The 19,038-nt window shown below is 39.8% G+C and overlaps 2 protein-coding genes across 8 annotated transcripts in view; both read right to left on the bottom strand.

The window, feature by feature from the left end:
- Positions 1 to 10,934, bottom strand: part of ODAD2 (outer dynein arm docking complex subunit 2) — a 93,450-nt gene extending 82,516 nt beyond the window's left edge. The window contains exon 1 of the mRNA XM_077936810.1: positions 9,606 to 10,934. The gene's annotated coding sequence lies outside the window, so the exon portion shown is untranslated. The remainder of the gene's footprint in view (positions 1 to 9,605) is intronic.
- A 5,267-nt stretch (positions 10,935 to 16,201) lies between these two features.
- The window catches only part of MPP7 (MAGUK p55 scaffold protein 7), an 87,611-nt gene continuing 84,774 nt past the window's right edge, over positions 16,202 to 19,038 (bottom strand). For all 7 annotated transcript variants that reach the window (XM_077936807.1, XM_077936808.1, XM_077936806.1 and 4 more), the window contains one exon: positions 16,202 to 18,847. In XM_077936807.1, coding sequence (XP_077792933.1) covers positions 18,668 to 18,847 — 180 coding nt within the window. In that variant the 3' untranslated portion in view covers positions 16,202 to 18,667. The remainder of the gene's footprint in view (positions 18,848 to 19,038) is intronic.

The following is a 19,038-nucleotide window of genomic DNA, read 5'->3' as shown; positions in this document are numbered from 1 at the left end:
GAAATAAGTGATTAAGCATTGCCTCTCAAAGCAACTTAAAACTCCAGCGTATTGCATGGAAATAAAATCCTCATGGGATATTTCAGGCTTCCAAATGCTCATTCCTTACAGCATCATTCACCTCCGGCCCTAATTTTGGCCTTTGAGTTGGCAAGGAGCATATTCTCCAGGAAGAGATTCCCCTTCTTTATCCCTAAAATCCTCATGGGTTTCCCCCATATAACAGCGTGGACCTTGTGTCTCATCTCCCCCTATGTTTTGCTCCAGCTGTGGTCAATTAGAAAAGTTGATTACTGACCTCATGGAGGGCCCCACACTCTCACCGATTCTCAAGAGCTCATCTTGAAGCCAAACTGTTACACCGAGTTAATCAGCGGTAAATTACTGTCTGTCAGAGAACCAGCAATATGTCTTTTTGCTAGACATACTTCCCCCGCCCCCAGTCTGTATATTGCATGTATTGAAAGCACTATAATGCCAAGAAATATTCTATATTGTTGACCTTCAAGAAGCCAGCAGTGAAAATAGTTATCTGTTTTTGAAATCAAAGCCAACTTTGTATAATTGGCTAGGTCGAGACTATGGTTGTACGGAAACCATATCAAATTAAAGAGCACAGACAGAAGATAGTGGCTTGCCAATTTGCCCCAATCAGATAAATATGACCAAAAAAAATGGAGTAGATGCAAACTACATTGTTTGAAACTTTTAGATTGTTGAACACTCAACTCGTCCCTTTTGCCTCGCTTAACTGCTTACATGCTGTGGAATGGTTTGTGGCCATTCTGGTTGCTGAGTTTAAAAAATAATCGCCCTTGTTGAAGACCTTGAGCCAGATGGGGCTGTTGGTGGTGAGAATTAACATACGAAAGAGCCTAGCTGGATCAAATCTCCATCTAGCCCAGCATTTTTGTTCTCTGAACCACCTGCCCCTAGAAAGCCAACAAGCTGGGCAGGAAGACAGTAGCCCTCATCCACTAACAGGAATCCATTGGCATGCTACATTTGAACCTGAATGTTCCTTATACACATCCTGACTGCTAGTCATTCTGTCCTCAAGGAATTTATCCAGTCACATTTCAAAGTAATTTTCAAGTACAGTATTTTTCCATGTATAAGACAAGTTTATTAAATTAGAATTTCATGCTAAAATATGTGGGTCGTCTTATACACGGATAGTGCATAGTGGGGACGTGTTATTGGTTGCTGCCGGGAGCCGGAGATTGTCAGTGTCTACTGGGCGTGTTATTGGTGGTTGTGACAAGGGCTGGGCTTGATTGGCCATTGCTGCAGCAATTGGGCAGGCGATCGGCGACTTCTGCCGGTGAGGGGACAGTCAATAGATGGCTTTTGCAACGCTAGTGGCAGTGTAGGTCAGGCATTTTCTTAATTTGGAGTCCCCCCCCCCCAAAGGGGGCATCTTATACATGGGGTGTGTGTTATACATGGGAAAAATACGGTAATTTCATCACCACCAAAGGATGGCAGCAAATTGGTAGGTACTTCTCACTTATTTATGGCAATTACACTACAGCCCACCTAAAAACAACAACTGCTGATTTTAAAAAAACAACACTGATATTTCCCACCTTTCAGGGTACCAGTTAGAATCATAGAATCATAGAGTTGGAAGAGACCACAAGGGCCATCGAGTCCAACCCCCTGCCAAGCAGGAAGCACCATCAGAGCACTCCTGACATATGGTTGTCAAGCCTCTGCTTAAAGACCTCCAAAGACGGAGACTCCACCACACTCCTTGGCAGCAAATTCCACTCTCGAACAGCTCTTACTCTCAGGAAGTTCTTCCTAATGTTTAGGCGGAATCTTCTTTCTTGTAGTTTGGATCCATTGCTCCGTGTCCGCTTCTCTGGAGCAGCAGAAAACAACCTTTCTCCCTTCTCTATGTGACATCCTTTTATATATTTGAACATGGCTATCATATCACCCCTTAACCTCCTCTTCTCCAGTTCTTTCAAGGCAGCTTACAAATTACAAAAAAACCCACAGCATTTTAAAATCCATGGGCCAACAATACAAATATATAACACAGGATCTTTCCCCCAGGACAGTAGACAGGGCAGTGTTAGATTGGCTAAGGTGAATAGATGCATGGCTGTACAGTGTATGACTGGGTTATGTGACTAACTATGAATGGGTTACGTTGCTTGGAAGAGATTAGTACATGAATGGGGAGAGGGAGGGACACATAAATAGGGTGGCTGAATGGAAAAGCTGGTTGAGTTTGCACATATCAGTGAATGGGGAGTAGATGTTAAAACACTATTTCAAATCAAACGTTCAGCCAGTGTCAACAACTTACCACTATGAAATAGAGAGAGCCTCAAATCTGGAACATTATGCCTATAAATTCCTTGTTCACTGCAATAAAACAGGTAATATCTATCCTTGATGTAACTGTCATATAAATACGGTCTGTTGATTTTAAGCACCTGAGATGCTTCTACCGACATTATTAGAATCAGTCTTTTTAAAACACACACATACACATTCTTTTCACACTGGCAACCCTACTCATTCATTTTTTCTCAGTCACCTTTATCAGTCAGTGACGAAGCATAGCCACTGGTGCATGTGTGTGTTGGTGTGTGTGTGTGTGTGTGTGTGTGTGTGTGTGTGTGTGTGTGTATAAATAGATTGTTTCTTTAATAAAGTGAGCTACACCAATAAATCATCATGGAAGCCAGATTGGATTGAACAGGTATTTTTGAGCTCATTTTGCATCATTAACATGGCATATATGTTATGCACAAATCAGAGCAACTGTGCACATAGATTTTAGGGAGAGACTAGGTGATGTAGTTAATTACACAACTTCTACCGCTTCCCTTGCCAATATGCAAATAACTGTAGTGCTTTAAAAACACTGCTTGAGAGAAGAATGGGGAAGGAAGCAAGACTGAGAGAAGGGACTGCTGAGGAGGCTCTAAACATCCCAGCTATAACATAAGAACAGAAATAGAGTAATGCTGGATCAGACCAAAGGTCCAGGTATTTTGTTTTCCAAAGTAGGTAGTTGTATGGTTCTGGAAACCCCGCAAGCAGGGCATAAGGTTGGATGCTCTCCTATGATGTGGCTTTCTAGCAAGCTTTGCACTGCCTCTGAATAGAATCATAGAATCATAGAGTTGGAATAGACCACAAGGGCCATCGAGTCCAACCCTCTGCCAAGCAGGAAACAATATGAAGGCTCCATTTTGTTTTCATTACTAAATAACAAATAGACTTGTTATCCATGGGCTTGCTTAAATATCCTTTAAACTCCTTCAAATGAGCCAGCACCATATCCTGTGGCAGTGAATTCTATACATCAGTTGGATTGTCTCTTGTCTGTCCTGAATCTACAGCAATCAGCTTCATTCGGTGAACCCCAGATTTTAATATTGCAGGAAATAAATTTTAAAAATTATCTCTCTCTCCACTTTCTCTACACCATACATACTTTCATAAACCTTATTCGTGTTTTCCCCCTTAGTCATCCTTTTCTTAAAAGCCACAAACACTTTAGCCATTAGGTCTTGTGTTCCAAGTACCACCAGGATCTTACACCACAATATCGAGTATTATGAAAAACAAAGTATTCTTTGCCAGTTGTGCCAAATTTAGCAGGTAAACATTAAAACGCTACAAAAAAAGAAGAATCCAAGATCCTGCTTCAATAGTATAAGAGAGGGAAAGTATTAAAGTATTTCTTATGTATTTAGATATAGTATTTCCAGAACCTGAAAACAAGTTTCAACATCTGGATGCACCTCAGAGACTATTGGAAGTTCACACTACAATAAATTGGTCAATCAACTGTCTTTTTCATTAAATGCGAGGCAGACAGAGACTGGCATGGAAAGCTTTCCTGTATACTAATAGCAAACTCATTCTCCAGGTATGGGTCCTTGTGTAGCCAAAGCAGCAACATCCACACATAAGAAGAAGCAGGTTACCAGCAGGCTTAGGGGAAGCTCAAGGTTTGCAGAACTACATAAAAAATATTTAGGGGGGAAATGCCCACGGAAAACTCAGCATGCTAAGTGGTCATAGAATGCTGAGTGCTGGGTGGGGAGGGGGAAATGTGGGGGGGCTGAAATAGCTGTCAGGAATGCTGAACAGGATCACTCGCCCCACACTGCAAGACTTTGTTGTAGGTCTCACTTGAATTCTATTTACACACACGCTTAATTGGCAATTTATGCATGCATTCATAATGTCTACTTTGCGAAAGCAAATGTCTCTGAAAACTCATGCCACAATAGACTAGAAAGTCTCTGAAGCGCTGCAACACTCTGAAGTTTTGGGTGTCACTACAATGGCCACTCATCTAGGCAACAGAAATAATCAATGGGATACCACCTTAGTAGCCACAGACATTTTTTAAAATATAATTTTATTTATAATTTTCATTTACAACAATTATTCAACAAACATTCTAACATTTCAAATTTTGACTCCCTTCCTCCTCTTTCTGCAGTTCTTTACATTTACTTTCATCATTTCCTGCATACTCCAAATTATCTTAACTTATTCTTTTCTTCATCTATTCTCATATACATTTTTTCTGAAACTGCAGATTTTTACAATAATCCTGCCAATGTCTTGATCTGTTTACAATTTGTTTGTAAATACTCAAGAAAACATTTCTATTCCTTTCTAAAAAGTTTGTTCTCTTGATTTCTGATTCTTTTGGTAAGTTTCACCACAGTCATTAGACAAACTCTGATTTGCCTTTTTTTCTGTATGAAGATACCAAGGTAGTGCTGTCATTTTGCAAAGCTGATGAAGAAAGGTGGAACAGCTATTTAAAAATGTAACCAGGCATGGGACATTCCTCATAACAAGAAAAAAGTGTCAACTGAGCACATGTCATGAGATTGACTATGAGACTGGGAAAGCATGTATTTACAAGCTTCAGCTGATATTTTCCAGATAGAGACAGTATTTTCTGTTCCTTGAAAATTGACTTATTTCCAGTTTTTGACATTGTAAGTTATTTATTAGGAACAGTCAAGATTACTTCCAAAACCAGCATCTTTCAGAACTATCCAAGCAGTCTTTAGCAACTGCATCCTTGACCATTATGGCATTTGGAAGAAATAAGTAAATCCCTGTTTACTTTTTGATTAGGTGAACACATGCTACAGGTCAGATGACCTGGACTGGAACATGGTTTAAGGGCTGAACAACAGACAGCTCAAGGTATCAGTTGTGAATTCAAGGGAGGGGGGGAATGAAGTCTTTTCCGATGGGATTCAACATGATGGGGGGAAAGTATGTGATTTTCAGAAGAGGCTGTCTGGCCAAGAGATGATGCTTTCAGCAATCTTCAAGAAGAATAAAGGCTGCCTAAAGTGAGACAAGATATTTGGGATAATAAATTGAGGATTAATAATATTCAGGCAGTTGCTTTTCTTCACAATGACAGGGAATGAGATTTTGCAGGACATTTCTTGAAATGGCTTCCAGATGGGAATGCAGGGCACACTATCCAAGACTTAATGTGATTTAGGGAGAGCTTAACCAATAAAAAAAGGAGGGACGATGCACGTTTCAAAATCAGAATAATATTGTGCTCTTGTTTTCTACCTTCCTCGTTCTGTGGCTTTATTTGCTTTGGCATTATGCAATCTACTGCTTCGGTACATATTTCAAAAAAGGAGAGTGGCTAGAGAGATCAGGTGGGGGGAAAATGACCAAAATGGGATTAGTTTTCATTCTTAATGGAGTGATTAGCAGAAACATACCCTTTTATGGTCTTATTGGAACCTATGTGATCATCTCAATATAAACAATCTGTGAATCTCCCCTTTCAGTATTCTGGTTTGTGGCTGTTCCTAAGAGTTACATTGCTTCTCTTGGAGTAGAATGAAACAAGGGATTAAACAAGGAGAAAATCAGGAGCTCCCAGAGACCTTTGGTTAAGCATACGAGCTAAAACCAACATAATTGACATGCAAAACCTGTTTTTCATACGATCTCTTGGGGTATCTTGTTAACATGCAATGTCAATTATTCAAAATATAGTCAAATTGCAGGCTCTGGGCCAGCGTCTTCCCATCCCCACAACACGGCAGAGGTAGAGATAGGTGCATCAAACAGATTTATTTTGGACTGGGGCTCAGTCTGAAAGAAGAGAAAATGATAGCATGGAAGTGCCTCTCAACAACTGCAGAGCACGTCTCCCTTACCACTGGGAAGCTGCAGTTATGCTCTGAGTTTCTGAGGAGCCACTGGGACAGCAGCTTGCTCTGCAAAATGTTGACTCTTCAACAGATATCTATCACCCTATATCAGCACAGCCATGCTGACTGGGCTGCATGCTCATTACATGTTCAAAGCACATTCAAAGCATATTATTCCCCTCAAAAAATTATGGGCACTGTCGTTTGCTAAGGGTGGCTGGGAATTGTAGCTCTGTGCGGGGTGAACTACAATTCCCATAATTCCTTTGAGGGAAAGAATGTGCTTCAAACATGCTTTGAAATGTGTAGTGTGTACAAAACCTCAGGCTGATGGGAGTTGTAGTTTAAACCATCTGGAAGGCACCAGGTTAGGGAAGGCTGACCCGTTAAACAGAAATAAATGTGCACAAATTTTCTCAGGCACAATAAAAATGTGTAGCTGCAATGTTGTCTTCCCAGTTTTCCTTCAAGGAGTTAGAGGGAAATGTACAATTGCAAAGCAGACTGTAACATTTTGCAACTGCAAGATTTTGGTGGTGACAAAAATCAATCTTTATTTCCACTAAGAAAGCAGGTTCTAAAATAAATTGGACTGGTTGCAGCTTGGTTAAATAAGAGCTGCTAAGGGGTGGGGGATCCTTTGCAGTTGTATCTGGTTTCCGTCACCATACTGATCATATTATGTCAGCAGTCAAGTGAAATATAAAGAAATATTATGTTAAAGCCAAGGAATACTTCCCCCAATACTAACCCTCTCTCTTGGATGACATATGGATGCTGTTGAAGAAGGAAGTTAAAATGGGGTTACAGGTTTCATTCTACATCCATCTCAATTAGGTGGCCAAATTGCAGAACAAAAGATGCCCTTTTATCAACGCGGTTTATATTGTTTAACCAGAGCAGAAGTATGTGTTACAATACGTGTCTTCCTGCATAGTGTACATTCTGATACTCTTCATTCAGCCAATTTTCTGGTATTTTTCTCAAAGTCTCTGCCATGGATATTCCAATCGTCCATATGGGTACATTTACTCTTCATTTTTTTTCCATTTCCTTTTCTGGTAATAACTATTCTAAATCAAGCTTTTTCGTTGAAAAAACTGGAGCCATTCTAGCCATGCTGAAGGAACCAACGCCTTCCAGGTTTGGTAATTACATATTTTATTGTTGGAAGAAACAAATCGAATGGTTTCCTTTTTCTTCAATTAGGACTTTATGTAGCACTAGAGATTTACTCCCAGACTCTTTCATTGGACGCCCAGTAATGTATTGAAGAATTGGAGATGCATTTATTTTAAAGTTCTTTATTTCTGCATGCTGCTTTTCCAAAAAGTCACGTGATCAGTTCCAGAAAGTTATTTACTCTGATTTGTTTGAAATGGTGGCATTAGAAGCTTAATAGTAAAACTGGATTACATATGTTTTTGCCAGATAGTAACAGTATTCTTTTTATATGCGTAACATCAGGTTTGGTTCCCATTGTTGGTACTTTATAGAAGGCAACTGAAAAAGTACAAGGACCTTATGCAATGTGTAGTAAAAGAAATATATAGTTGCTCCAGGCTAATTTCCCATTATGGTGCGCATTGTGACGGAGTTTACTGAATGTTACCACATCAAGCAGTTACTGGAGTTGAATGAGCCATCACAGATCCAATAGCAAAGATCTTCCGTCTCCCTGACATGCCTCAGACAAGAGGAAACAGTACACAGAGGCTGACAGACTGACCTTCCTGGCATACTGGGACCAATGGGAAACAAAATATCTCTTTTTAAGGCCAAATGAAAGGAAACAGGCCTTTTCTCACCTTCTTTCCTGTCTGTACAAGCCCAGCAGGCTTGGCAATTGGTGCCCCACCAGCTCCCACCGCTGGCGTTGGCTACTAAAAAGAATTATGAGTGTGCTTTTGCTGGGTTTGTACCATGGATGAAAGTTCAGCTTCCAAATGCACTATTTGGATTATTTTATTTATTGCATAGTTAACCAAATACATTGCAGGCAACTCCCCATTTATGTGAGTTCAAGGCATGCGCATGTGCGCATTGCCACGAACCCAAAAAGGGGCGAAAAGAGTGCAGAATTGGCAAAAAAAATTGTGCAAAAACAGTGGCTAGCAATCCCACAAGCTTTGGCAGTGCATTCCCAGGTGCCTTTGCAGTACATTTTAAAGAATGAAATACAGTGTATGATAACAAGGCATGGTTTCCCCTCAATATCTTCAGTCTAAGTGGTTATGGGCTTAATTCCACCTCCTTGTGTGCTCAACAGAACTCTCTCTCTCTCTCTCTCTCTCTCTCTCTCTCTCTCTCTCTCTCTCTCACACACACACACACACACACACACTTTGGATATACACAAACATTCTTCCTGTTACAGTGGTACCTCGCAAAACGAATGCCTCGCAAGACAAAAAACTCGCTAGACGAAAGGGTTTTTTGAGCTGCTTCGCAAGACGATTTTCCCTATGGGCTTGCTTTGCAAGACGGAAACGTCTTGCAAGTTTGTTTCCTTTTTCTTAACACCGTTAATACAGTTGCGACTTGACTTCGAGGAGCAACTCATAGCCTTTTTTGAGGTTTTTAAAGACTTTGGTGATTTTTGAAGCTTTTCCAAAACTTTCCCGACACCGTGCTTTGCAAGACGAAAAAAATTGCAAGACGACAAAACTCGCGGAACAAATTAATTTTGTCTTGCAAGGCACCACTGTACTTCTTATTTCCCTGCATCCCTGCTGATTTTTCAAGTATTTGAAGGAACTGTTCATCCTGTTCATACATGATCATAAATGTATTCTTGTTTTGAGGACAGTAACACAATCTAAAACCGTGACACCTGATGCCTATTGCATCAGATAAAGACAGAGAGATCTGTTTGTGAAGGTGGTACAGGAGGAAGTTAACTGCTTAGTTAAGTAAGTGTAGATTTTTATCCCAGTCTGTATCTGCACTGTACTTGTTGTTGCTTTTTTATTCAGTTTTTATTGTTTATTTGTGCTTTATGGGAAGCTATTTCTGCATCAAATAAATAATGGCTTGGCAATACCTTCAGCATGCAATAAAGGCAACATGAATGCTAAACAAATGCAATAAATTTGTTAATATTTTCCATCTTCAAATCAAATGAAGGTTGGGGATCTTGCTAATTTCAAAAGCTTGGCATCACTCAGAGAGCTTGCGGTATTACAGCTGTGCATGGCAAACTGTTCCACATATTTACCATTTTTATGATTAGCTGTTTTTTGGCTTCTTCTTTCTGTGTGTGCCTCTGAACACACTTTCAGTCACAACCTGCCCTTTGTCATCTGACTGTAGCACTAATAACAACATATGGCAGAACAGTCAGACACATCTTCAGGAACTGGGAAGTCTAGGACTTTAGGCAGCCATCGCATAATCCCACCCTTACCCACTCCTCACCTGGGATTTTCCATTCTCTCAGTCTCACTTCTCTTGCTCCTACTACATAAAGCCATCTTTTCCACAGCACCGGGTCTCTCCTCCCCCTGCCGCTCTTACTGAGGTGGTCCTGAAAATGAGGTGCTGGCTTAGGCCTGCAGCAGAATGAGGCAGTCTGAGTGGACTGTGACACTACTGGCAGCATTTTGTGGTGGGCAGGGCGGGAGAGGGGGGGCATTTTGAATATTTCTCCACAAAATGTTCCTGCAAGTGAAACAGCTCACCCTTCAGGGAGAAAGATTATAGCTCAGCCTGCCACCTGGGAAATCTTTGAAATTAAATAACAGGTGGTATTAAAAATATTATATACAGTGTTAGATAATACTGTATATATGTGTATATACTGTATATATATATGTTTTCGGATGTCTCCATTGCCAAACATCTCGGTTTCTGAACGCTGAAAACCTGAAAGTAAATGCTTCCGTTTTTGAATGCGCCTTGGAAACCGTTCAACTTCCAAGGCGCATTTCTCTCTTTTCTAATTGAATCTGCCAACTGCCCATTGTGCCTCAGTTTTCGAATGTTTCGGAAGTCGAACGGTCTTCCGGAACGGATTACGTTCGAAAACCGATGTACCACTGTATATATTTCCTAACTTGTGGCTGAAGTGGGGCAAGTCCATTCTACACATTCTACACTTTATTCTGTGTTGTATGCTCATGTGAAATGTTTTTTAAAAAAATGCTCTCAATCATTTTAAAAAGTAATAATACATGAATTCAGTGCCGGTCAAATTTCCCAACGATGATGTTGATGCTTCCATTAAGGAGCTATGGAGAAAAGGTCGCATTATGAGAAATATTCATCCAGCAGTTAAATGATCTTGTGCATAATCATTTGCCTGAGAATACAGTCATTTGATTTACTTTATGTCAAGGGTAAGGAGGATAGGAATTGAGGGAATGAGCAGCATCAAAAAGCTCAAGGGATACCCTTTTAGTCAGCTAATATGTAATTCTACCTTGGAATAGGATGACCATGACTCCTATTTTACAAAGGGCATTCCTCTGTTTGAAGGGCTATCAGAGGACATTCTGCTGTTTGAAGGAACCCACTGTTTGCAGGGATTCCCAGTCTATGACCACTTTGAAGATAAATAACTCTTAAGAAGAGAGAGCGGGGCCTTGAGGTGCCAGACTGAGTAGGCTCACAAGGCCAACTGGCCCCAGTCTTCCTCACTATGGTGAGATGTATGGTATAGAAAATGGTATGTAAATTCTACCAATTCTTTCTAAATCTGCAATTACACACATCCATTGGCATTTTTATGCAGAGATGTTTTCCTTCTACTTTTTTGGTCACGCATAAGTAGCCAGCCTTGGGACGCGGGTGGCGCTGTGGGTTAAAGCCTCAGCGCCTAGGACTTGCCGATCGAAAGGTCGGCGGTTCGAATCCCCGCGGCAGGGTGCGCTCCCGTCGTTTGGTCCCAGCGCCTGCCAACCTAGCAGTTCGAAATCACCTTCGGGTGCAAGTAGATAAATAGGGACCGCTTACCAGCGGGAAGGTAAACAGCGTTCCGTGTGCTGCGCTGGCTTGCCAGATGCAGCTTGTCACGCTGGCCACGTGACCCAGAAGTGTCTGCGGACAGCGCTGGCTCCCGGCCTATAGAGTGAGATGAGCGCACAACCCTAGAGTCTGGCAAGACTGGCCCGTACGAGCAGGGGTACCTTTACCTTTAAGTAGCCAGCCTTACCTTCAAAAGAGAAAATGTCTGCGAATACGGAGGAAATATCTATTTTAATGCTTTGTTCAAAAGGAGCCTGGACATTTGCAATTCTACTCTGGATGAAGCGTGCCTTCCTGTTCTGACAGCATATTGTCCCTCGTCCACAAAGTAGCTTTTAGGATTTACAACAAGACACAGATCCAGACACAACTTCTAAGAGCTGTGTAAATCTTACCGAGTTCAGAGGAGCCTGCTGTCAGTTTTGCAGGCTCAGAGTGTTCTTTCTGGTGACATCAATCATGACTCAACCTGGCCACCAGTGCCACAGATGACAAAAGAGACCTATTTTTAAACAGTGACACCGATACAGCGAGAAGCAGCCTGCCTTGCGCCAAAATTATGTCAGCCTTGCTGTGGATATTCAGAAAGCAGGTGCTATGTTATTTTGGGAGTATTGTCAGATGGTCTTGTTGTGGTCTCTTAGATTTGTGAAAATGCTCCCCCCCTCCTCACTTTTTAAGGGAACATTACAAAACTGCTGGGCCAGAGCTGCCATCTTGCATTAGGACCAGGATGTGGGATAGGAAATGGTTCTTCTCACTGTCCTTTAACTCCGTCAGAGGCCACTGCTCCCTAGGAAGGACAGTTGGTTTATTCCCTTTGGACTTTGGCAGACACTTGTATGGTACAAAGCCTTAAGACTAAACTAGATGCCACAAACTTCTTCTACAGGTAACATCAAGCCAGTGTTCCTTTTTAAAGCGGAAAAACTGCCTCAGAAGGAAGAGCAGATAAGTGGGGTTGCACCCCCTTCCTCTCTCCCTCCTAGGGGGAATACCATAGGAAGGGACATTGGTCAGAAATCCTGCATTTAAAGGAGACTGTTGGCCTCTCCATATATTGTTTATTGCAGATTCATGATGATTTGAGGCTATTGGGATGGTCACAGGTAGACCCTGCTTTCAATTCTGTTTATGTCTGCAAGTTTTGGGGCAGGCACATTGCTTCCCTTCCAACCAGTGCATATCCCAGAACTTCCTGCTGAAAGCCCATCGCTTTTCAACACCTCAAATGCTCTCATTTAGTTTTGCCCTGCTTTCTTTGAACTATAGCTCTTCAAGAGAGCAATAATGCGGTAGCATTGGGGAAACATCACAGAACAAAGGGCTCATCCACACTTGTCCTGCGATTTCTAGGCACGGGTTCAAGAGTGCTTTCCCCCCTCTCTTTTGTCTTGCTGCTTTCTCTGTCTTGTATACTGCTGAGTTGGAACAAATGTCAATTGGGTTTTCTGCAGATTGACATTTGCTCCAATTCAGCAGTAAACAGTGGGTTTTTGTACATATTTTATGGGCTAATAGCCGTAAATAAATGAATGAATGAGTGGGTTTTCTCAAGGAAAGTAATGGGACAAAAGAAAAATGTTTCAGACCTGCACCTAGAAATCACACGGCAAGTGGAAGTGTGGGTGAGCCCAAACTGAAGCAGATTATTGTGTTAAGAACATGTTGCAGAATAAACCACTGCAATAAAAGCACCAGCCTGAAGGAGATGTCAGTTTTCAGCAGTTAGTTTCCCAGATTAAAGCCTTCTCGTCATTTGCAATGCCAAGAGTGGGAAAAGCCACCAGTGTTCAAGAAGGAAAAAATATTGGTCTCAGCTGAAGTTTGATATCTTAAAGAAGAGTTTTCCTTTCTTAACATTTGCTAGCCATAACTGTGTGTTTTAAGGGTTTCACATTTTAAAGAATCCAGTATAAAATTTTGACATAAATATCTAAAGAACACCTGATGATCTTTTCATCTGCTGTTCTTTGAAGCTATCACACCACACTCCAATACCAAAGATTTACAAGGCCACCTTCACGTTCCTTCTCCCGTCTTATGCCTACATGTGTCTGCTACACTCTGCTGTTCTTCAATATAACAAGGTGTGATATAACAAGCTTACAGGTGTAAGCATGCCACTGAAACTGTTAATGCCACATTTGAAAAAAGCAGATTGCTAACATTTAGGACAACGGCCATTTTACTCAGAGTTAATATCTACACTTATATAGAAGAACTGCACTTTTTTTTTTAAAAAAGGATGAAAAACTTGCCAGCTGCACAAGAGTTCTGAAGCTTTCATGTCGCAGGAGTCTGTCTTACACATCAGACAAGCATATAAAAGAGGCTTAGGGGGGAATTTAACAAAGAAAAAGAATATCCAGGTGGTTTTAAAACTAGACTACAATAAAGGGCTGGGTTTACAGAAGTGTAAGTACTAAGCAAACAAATTGAGAGGTATAGTAGGAGAAGTAATATTTTTTAAAAAAAATAGGAAGAAAAATTATATGTTTTATTTGAAAGCATGGGTGGGAAAGCCCATAAAATCAGCCTGGCCTGCTTTGTCTTTCCTTGCCCCCCCCCCCCCAATATTTGTGTACCACACACACCACACTAAGCCATGTGGGTGTTAGAGATACCTATAAAGCAGTTAAATATGAACACACACAGAATTTGATTTGGCTGCATCATCCTCTACTGGCAGAATGGTTTATCTGCACTTTCAAGGTCTTCCAAAGGATCCAGGACCAACCATCTCTCTGAGTTAGATGTCAGAAGTGGAGCTGAAAGTCATTTGCTTATTAGATTTATGCCTTGGCCCTTCTCCAAGTCCCTCGTGGCAGTATGTAAGGCTCTTCCTCATATTGTAGAAGAAGAAAAAGAGGAGGAGTTTGAACTTGATATCCCACCTTTCACTCCCCTTAAAAGTAAAGGGACCTCTGACCGTTAGGTCTAGTCATGGACGACTCGGGGGTCCAGTCTCCTTTGACTGGACTTAACCGTACAGGGGTCCTTTACCTTTTTTTTTTTTTACCTTACCTAATAATGGCTAAAGGTCACCCAGTGAGTTTCATGGTATGAGTAGTCTCATATTAATAACATTATTGTTGTTATTATTTATTAAATTTATATATTCATCCGAAGATTCCAGGGCATCTCTTAAGATACTAGTTCTCATGAATATGGTGTTAACACTATCATCTATTTCTTAGTCACGTCAGACCAGCTCAACCTGGGCAGGAAAATAAAAGATAATTTGGTGCCTCTTGGAGTCCTTTATCCCTTTTGTGTGAGTAAAAATGAGCATGCTGGTAGTTTGGCTGTCACAGGCAAAATAATTTCAATTCTTGGCAGGTTCACATTCCTTTGTATCTGGCCTACATAAAGTATTACCAAGTGGGCAAAGAAACCTTTTTAGTTGAACAATTGCATTAATCTCTTGGGTGGGGTGGGGGGTAAAATCTTAACCTGAGTTTGTAAAGATGTTTTGCAACCTGGGTTCCATCAGACTCCCAGCTCCAGCAACATAAGGAAAGGCAGTGTTTGGAAATACACAGTTCTAAGCTTCCTGAGATGTGTGAATGTTCCACTTGTGTAGAACATATATCTTTCTCCACCTATAACTTCACCGCTACACTGCACAGGAAAATGCTATACTCATTCAATTAGGCAAGAAAGGAACTCTTGTAGGCATGCTTTTCCAAGGAAACAAAAATATCTACAGTCCTAACTGCAGTTGGAAAAAAGTTTTGTGGGTGTCCACATGCATGCAATTGAGTAAGCAGTAAAGTATTTACTTGAAGTAACACACTTGTTAAGTTGGAGTCATTGTGACATAGTAAAAGTTTTGTTTCTATGTCGCAAATTTTTAAAAAAACGTATGTGGATTAGCTCAGTAAATCCATCCTAAGAAGTCAACATGCTGACTTAACTAAACACCTTCACAAGAAAATATGATCATTATCAACATGTACCCAGTTTTAGTCAGTTATCCAAATACATTTTATGTCCCCTTCTAGGATGACAGAAATAATTATTGTATTTGTTTAAAAACCAATAAAAATTGTTGTTCTTGTTTTTAAAAAAGAAATCACAAAACTGTCACCTATTCTAGAATCTCTAGACACCTTATTGTAAAGGAAAATTTATTCAAAGATTTTCAATTAATTTCAAGGCTCTCTCCACATTAGAACATAGACATTGCTGCCATAATTATGAAAATCTGCCTTTATTTTTTCTATCTTTAGGCGATTGATCAACTTATTCAAGTATGCAATTCAAATTATTCAAAGCACAGTAGCATGCAACGAGAAGAAATACTTTGCACCAATGGCACATGAATCCAATGCATGCAAGACAAGCTATGGGCTTTCAGGAAGTGGTAGGAAAAAAATGGACTTTAGGGTTCATCTTTAAACCCTTAGAGGTTTTCCAGAAGGAAAGTCTGCTCTAAATCAAGTGAAGGCTTCTAAGGTGCAGATGTTTAGAGCTGATTGTGAATATGCCATCATAGGGTGTGTGGTGACACCATTATTATGAAAAGCTCCCCAGAATATGCACTATGCAAGGAGAAACTTGCTGGTTTGCTCTTAAACTCACATGTTGTAATATGTTGCTTTTATTTTGTCATTATAATAATTTCATCACTTGTAAAATGAGGACAGAACCTTGTGCAATTTGTTTACACAGTCACATCTGAATTAGGGGTCATTTGTATTCTTAATATTTGCTCTGTGTGCAGATGCGGGCAATTACAAGACACAGAAGAAAATCTTAAATCTCTGGACAAGTTAAATATTTGGGTCCTAAACATAAAAACATATACTGGGGTACAGGCCCCAGGCATTTCAGAAATGGCTCTGCTGCATTGACTAGTATGCTTCAACAATTTTTTTTCTACAGCAAAATCATGGCTTAAGTTAGCTCGTTAAGTTGGTTTGTTCAGTTATGCTACTTATTTGAATGTGATAATGGTAACAGATATTGTAAGCACAATTTAATTTTTTTTTAAGATGATAGATTTGAGTTCCTTATTTTAAAAAAAGAAGCTTTCCCACAGTATTTTGTCAATAATTTATTGATTTAAGATTGATAAAGTTGCAATTCAGGCACATCATCTGTAAGTGAACTGATGACAACTTCAAGTATTGCTCTGAATCCAATAGTATAAAAACTTTTAACATTTGCTTTACAATGACAAAACAGCAAAAATACAATAAGGATATTTATATTTAAAACCATAAAACCATTGTACTCAAACCCATGCAGTACAATTTTAAAAGGCTGAAAAAAGTAAGTCAGTTTCACTTTGAGCCAAAAATTGACTTAAGTTTTTCTCAACTATATACCCATGCTATGTGTATGATCCAAGGCTCCACACAGTTTCAGTGTGCACACATAGAACATGCCGCAGCATTGGAGAGGACAGGCAGCTCCTACTTATGCAAAGCTCCAGAGCTTTTTGGATCATGCTCTTATTAAAACAAAGGTGTCCAAGGTCACTGCAGACTCAGTTGCTGCTTCAAAGCTAGTAAACTCAAAGGATAGTAAATTCTCTCTTGACAAAAAGAACATGGGAAGCTTACAAAGATTAATAGTCTCAATTATTGCCAGTAAGAGCACAGTGCCGAAATGCTGTCTTTGGAGCGACAATCAGGATGAAAAGGAGAGAGTTTCCTCTCAAACAGCATTCTGGGATGTCACAACATTTGAAACCTATATGCCCAATTTTCCCTTGTTTTCAAGAAAAATATATGGTAAGAATAGACTCACAAACTATAGCTGACAAACAGGACAAATGTATTTCTAAACAAGTGTTTTGATCCTCTCATATACGAAATGTAGATATTGACAGATACCCAGCATTCTTGGCACTGGCTCTTGCAGTACGCACTGAATGTCAAAGACGCATAATGCCTGCCAAACAAACAAACAACCACAGTGATTTATTTAAAGCAGTACTGAAACACAGCCGGGAGGGAGGGGATCCAGTTCAGTATTTTTCATGCAATTAATTGGTGCTGAAGTACAACCATAGATCACCAAAAACAGTAAAACCTGAGACACTCAACATTACATGATGGATGTTCAGGGCCAGGCTACATGCGTCACTCTAGCACAAATGTTTCCAAAAGACGATATTTTGGTTGTTGGCACTTCCCTTGTATTACACAATTTTAAAACATGAATGCAATGAACCAAAAAACCAACCATCTATTTAGACTACATTTGCAAAGACCTGGTGGTTTATCTGTATCGAAACGAAAACATTTACATGGAATGTTGAGTTTATAAAGCCAGTGTTTCAAATCACAGACACCTAGGGATCTGTTTAATAAATGATCACATTGACAAGAAATGCAAAAAATTAATATATCCCTTCTCACCCCTTTTCATAAATATATATAGTCTCACTAAATTCTTTTGCCTTTAAATAAGACAGCTAACCCTTTTATACATTAACATAAAATAACTGGACTTCCTGTTTGCATACTAAGCCTCTGATACATCACTGTCACGTATAAATTGGAAAGGCAAATTCGCTTGAACACAACAAGTATTTCTCTTTTCATCTACTAATAAACTTTGTGTCAAGAGGAAATCAAGAAGAAGCAAAAAAAATACTTTCTTCATTCCAGAAAACACAGCTCTGGGTCAGTGTAAAATGAGAATGATCCACTAGTTTTAATTACAAATTTTCAAATAAAAAAATAGGTTCTGGGTTTTCTCAAAGGCTGTTTTAGAAAGGTTTATAATTAAAACAATGAAGCACTTATATAAATAAAATCCATTTACCCAACTGCCTCTTTCCCAAAGACTAACCCTCCACCCTGTTATCTTTGTTAGAATTACCCCAATCTAAGCTTTGATGCACTGCTTTGAATACTCCCCAAGGGTAATTTACAAATACTCAAGATGCAGAGCAATATTATTGCTTATTGAAAAGATCCAAGAAAGTTTTTCCACCAACATAAATAAAATTTGCTGTTGTGGTAAAAGTCAGTCTGGATGTGGAAGACAATACTCAGCACACACACAAAATTCGGATTGAGCGTAAGCAAGTTCAAATATTTGTATTTTAGTTAAAGAAGTAGTAGCCACTTTTGCATCCCCAGTTTAAAAAATTTCAAGTGCTAACTATTATCCAGGTCTGGAAGTAGCAAAATTGGAAGCCACTTAAACACTGATATCAGACCTTAAGACTTTTTAATATCAATGCTCAGCTTAAAGGATATCTCATACTGGATTGATGAAATGTGGTATCGTAATAGCTGAAGATTCACTTCAAAAACCAGTAAAATTGAATCTGGTAAAAAAATAAGGCTTCACTGTGATATTCTGCCTCCGAACCCCTATTCCAAACAGTAAGGTTTACACACAGAAAAATAAGATCAACATTCCACTGCACCAAGTTTGTAAATGCACCAGTTTGCCAAAGCTCGAAAAGCTTCCCACCAACAAAATGTCCATTTAGATCCAACTGAGTACCTTATTAAAATATTATGAAACATTTTATTTGTTTAGTGTTATGAATGCACCCAACTGACTGGAACCCAAAAGGTGTCTCGCTCCAGTCTGTCAAAGGTTGTTTTCAACTCATTGTAAGCTGTAGTAAGATCATCATTTACTATAACTTTGTCAAAAAGGTGGCTGTATTGGCTTTCCATAATTTGTGCTGATTTAAGCATTTCTTGAAAGTCTTCCTCCTAAAAGAAAGAGAAGTAGTCATTCAAAAGGAAAAGCAAAACAAGTTACAAATCTGCCGAACTCAGAGTTAACAAGGAATCAGGTTTTATGGCTTGGTTCCAATGATCTTGCTGTGTGAGTAGAAGGCATTTCCATTTGTGCTGGGGGAAGCTGCCAATTTCCTGAATCCCCCCGCAAAACTATTCTGAAG

Source organism: Podarcis muralis, chromosome 12 (genome assembly GCF_964188315.1).
Source record: "Podarcis muralis chromosome 12, rPodMur119.hap1.1, whole genome shotgun sequence".
In the NCBI taxonomy this organism is placed as follows: domain Eukaryota; kingdom Metazoa; phylum Chordata; class Lepidosauria; order Squamata; family Lacertidae; genus Podarcis; species Podarcis muralis.
This window is presented reverse-complemented; position numbering and strand designations above follow the sequence as displayed.